The 4,541-nt window shown below is 35.1% G+C and overlaps 1 protein-coding gene across 1 annotated transcript; it reads left to right on the top strand.

The window, feature by feature from the left end:
- Nucleotides 1-523: 523 nt before the first annotated feature.
- On the top strand, nt 524-2,077 carry LOC107495082 (peroxidase 31). The gene has a single exon (XM_016116152.3). The coding sequence runs from the start codon at nt 752-754 to the stop codon at nt 1,727-1,729; it is 978 nt and encodes a 325-aa protein (XP_015971638.1). The 5' UTR covers nt 524-751; the 3' UTR covers nt 1,730-2,077.
- The last annotated feature ends 2,464 nt before the right edge of the window (nt 2,078-4,541 follow it).

Here is a 4,541-nt window from a genome sequence, read left to right as displayed (position 1 = left end):
TATTAGCTTTTATGAAAAATAAAGAATATTTTTTGTCAAATACAAATACAAATAAAATACGTATATTTAACTTTGAATTTTATCTTTACAAGGAAATTTCTGTTTTTTATTTTAAATATTTTTTATTATCGATGTATCAAAATTAAATTTATAAAATAATAGTATAATAATTTAATTAATTCATAGAAAAATTAAAAAAAAATATATTTTGTTATAATAATTAACAAGACGCTTTCTTTGATTGTAAGAAGCTTACGAAAATAAATAATGCGGCACACATACTGTTAACGAGAAGATCTAACAAATTCCAGCTTGGTTCCACAAGAGAGAGCCCCAATTTAGTCATTTTGGTTATTTATTCCATTTTTAGTGTCTAATACACTGTACGCGTCACAATGCCAGTTACTCACCAGCACTTCCATTGCACTTGCAAGAACATGACTTTCCCGAAAACACCCTGGCATGGCACACAAATGGGTCCCCACTCCCACCTCCGGTGTACCCATACATGCCTTAAAGCACGCATCCCGTGATTAATGCTTCACAATGGTGGCGCGTGTACTCTCCTCAAAAACCCTCACTTCATTTATCCCCTTTTAACTCTCACTTAAGTCTTTACTCGACTGTTGGCTGCTCACACATTTTACTAACACACTCTATCTATCTCTTCCTCTTCTCTCCATTTAGATCTTCATACATTCCTTATTTTCTCTTAACACAACCAAACTTGAAGTTTTCTATAATCAACTCAATGTTGCTTCTAAATCCAGCTCTTTTCTTCATTGTAGTGTCCCTCTTTTTGGGCACATTAGAGTCCAGACTAACTCTGGACTACTACGCCAAGACATGTCCTAAGTTCAGTCAGATCATTCAGGATACCATCACCAACAAGCAGATCGCCAGTCCCACCACCGCCGGTGCCACCATCCGCCTTTTCCTCCATGACTGCCTCCCCAACGGCTGCGACGCCTCCGTCCTCGTTTCATCCACCTCCTTCAACAAAGCCGAGCGCGACAACGAAATCAACCTCTCCCTCCCCGGCGACGGTTTCGACACCATCGTCCGGGCCAAAACCGCTCTCGAGCTCGCCTGTCCAAACACCGTCTCCTGCGCTGACATCCTCGCAGTCGCCACCCGCGACCTTGTCACCATGGCCGGCGGCCCTTACTACCCGGTCTACCTCGGCCGCCGCGACGGCCGCGTGTCCAGATCCTCGGACGTCGACGGCAACCTCCCTAAGCCAACAATGCCGATGTCTCAAATCATCGAGATCTTCGAGAAGAGAGGATTCTCCGTTGAAGAAATGGTGGCGCTCAGCGGAGCTCACACCATCGGATTCTCTCACTGTAACCAAATCAGCAACGATCTCTATAATTACAGCAAGTCATCGAACTATGACCCTCAGTACAACCCTCGCTTCGCGCAAGGGTTGCAGAAGGCGTGCACCGATTACGAGAAGAACCCGACGCTGTCGGTGTTCAATGACATAATGACACCCAATAAGTTCGATAACGTTTACTTCCAGAACCTTCCGAAGGGCTTAGGGGTTCTGAAATCGGACCGTGGCCTCTTCGGGGACCCAAGAACGAAGCCTTTTGTTGAGACATTCGCTGCTGATGAGACCAAGTTTTTCAAAGCTTTTGCCAGTGCCATGCAGAAGCTCAGCCTTGTTGGGATCAAAACGGGCAGGAAGGGTGAGATCAGGCGCAGGTGTGACCAGATTAATTAGTTCATTTTTATTTTATTCTTTTTCAATATTCATAGACCGGTCAATTAGTGGGGGAAATAGTTGCTTTCATTTTGGATCATAAGAAGGTTAATTTTCTCTCTTGGGTTTTTGTGACAACATAAGATAGTAATGTTTATAAGGTTCATGATAATTTATTATACTACTTCCCCCAGCACCCCATTTCTCTACCTCTTTGAATTTGTAAGCTAAAGTATGTGCAGAGTTAGTTTTGGGGTTTGTGTGGCCTATTCGCAAAATTTCTCTGTTATTGCCATGATAGACGGAGTCTGATTTAAGTGTTATAAAAAAAATATAATGATAATAAAAGCTCTTATTTTTTCTCTAGCATGTTGATTTCGGTGCAAGAGTTTACTAGTTTATTCATTTATTGGGGGTTATTGATAGCTCTGAGCTGTCATTCATGCATGGAAGTGCTGAAGTTTTGGGGAACACCAAGGATTGTTAGGTTTTAAAAATTGGATTTGAATTAAGGATTGTAATAACACAATGGAAAAACAAATGAAGAAGAATTTATCAAGACAATATTAAAATGTAGAAGATGCCTCTGATTTGAATTACGTGCCTTTCATGGTGCTGATTAGATTGCCTTTGTCAATAGTAGTTGTCTTGAAAAGAACTGATTTGGAAGCCCATGCACATGGATGCACATTTTTTTTTATCATTTACTTTTTATAATCATTAAGACGAACGATCATCTTGTTTATGTAAATATAGAAAGATGCTTTGATTTGAAGTTCGGCGCATCTTCATTCCAGCACGAAGACAAGCTAGCACAGAGACAGGGTTTTGATTTTCGAATTCTGATTAATGGATCAAAACTGATGAGTGTTTTCCAGCTGGACTAACATTATTTTGTGATCGTGGGACAGGGGGCAGAGTCATGAATATTAAGGCTTTTTAACAACACTTCACTGCCAGCATCTTTTTAATTTTTATGATTGAACTGAGTCTGGTAGTTTAAATTTGCAATGTAATGCAATTCATTGTTTTCTCTAGGATTCTTTTCAACTGTGACCTGGTTTAAGTGACCTAACAGAAAAGTAAGAAAAATGGATTACAGAGAGTCTACTAGGAGATGTAACTCCAAAATTCCAATTACATAGACATTTGTCGGCGATTATCTTCTCCATAGTGTAAATAATTTAAAAGCTAATGGCCACAACAAAATAAAGCTATGGGTTGTCTAGATCTGGTAGTTTTTGCGGAGTTAATACTCCAAGATTATGTTTGGATGTTGTACCTAAAACAAAAATACAGAGATAAAGATACAAAGACAGACACACAGAAATAGTCTCTAATATTTTTATACTTTTGTATTATATTTAGAAGTAGTAGATAAAATCTTGTCAAATGTCTTTATTTTGTGTTTGAAAAGATAGATAAAATAAACTAAATACATAATAAAAGATATTATATACCTTTTTAATTTTTTTTAAATTGAAATATTTCTTTACCAAATTCCATCTTCTAATAAAAGAAAATTCTTTCCTGTATCCTTTTGATCTTTTTCGATCAAATTTTAGCTAGTTCAAGCGGAGAAAGAGAAAGAAAAAGAAGAATAAGAAAAAATGGTATCAGACTGAACGAGTTTTTCTTCCTCTTAGTTGCACAGTTGTAGAATGAAAGAGAAGATAAAGTTAGGATTTTAATAAAAAAAGACAAATTCTTGTATTTTGTAAAATATATTACGGATAAAGAAAGAAAAAAAATCATTAAAATAGTTTTTAAATTCTGTGTCTCTATATGTCTCAAGTGGAGACTGATACAAAAATTTAATTAAGAGACATATATAAAAGATGTGTATTTATTCCTATCTTCTAAATTAAACATATTGTAAAATGTGATATTATCCTTTGTTTTTGTCTTTACAGTGCATCCAAACACAACCTAAAAGAGTTAGTTAGTAAGGTGGAGTTAATTTTGGTCAAATTTTATGTGCATTGTTAGAAATTTGACTAGGAGGAAGGATCCTCCGCCACGTCATAATACATGGTTAACAAAGTAGAGTATATTTTTTATTTTCTATTTTTTATTTGTGAAATTTGATAAAAATTTTAAAAATATTTTAAAGTTTTATTTTGTTTTAATTTTGTCTCGAAAATTTTTTATTTGTATTAAATATATTTTCGAAGGCTAAATTTTTAAAAAATTTAAGACCAATCTAACAATAATGCATAAACATTATGCTTGATTTGCTTGTATTGAGGGTTGTTCTTATAAAATTGTTGTTGAATTGGTCTTAAATTTTTTAAAAAGTTAGCCGTTAAAAGTATATTTGATGCAAATCGAAAACTTTTGAAACAAAATTGAAACAAAATAAAACTTAAAAAGATATTTTTAAAATTTTTGTCTAATTTTAAAGACTTTATCTGTAACGACCCAATTTTCAGTATGTCTAGATTATACCGAAAATTGAGCACTACCAAATTGTCTTCTTAATTATTATCTATTATTTATTATATGAGCCTGATTCGTTGTTAAAACGTTAATTTGTGAGGTAATTTTTTTCCAAAACATTTAAGTTGTCAAGTATGAACATACATAGATGATATCATAAATAACAAGAAGATAAGCAGTTAAAAGTAAACACACATTTATATAAATACATACATCTCAAGCAACTGACATCATTCAGTCATCCAGCCTTTATTAGATCATAGATCTTAGTTAGAACACCCGTACAAGTAGCTAGGTAATAAATATATACATATATATACATACAACATTCCAGGCTTGATCTATTCAAGGAGTCCCTAAGCTGGCACCCAAGCTAGCCTGGACTCTATACTCG

This window comes from Arachis duranensis, chromosome 6, assembly GCF_000817695.3.
Source record: "Arachis duranensis cultivar V14167 chromosome 6, aradu.V14167.gnm2.J7QH, whole genome shotgun sequence".
Classification (NCBI taxonomy): domain Eukaryota; kingdom Viridiplantae; phylum Streptophyta; class Magnoliopsida; order Fabales; family Fabaceae; genus Arachis; species Arachis duranensis.
This window is presented reverse-complemented; position numbering and strand designations above follow the sequence as displayed.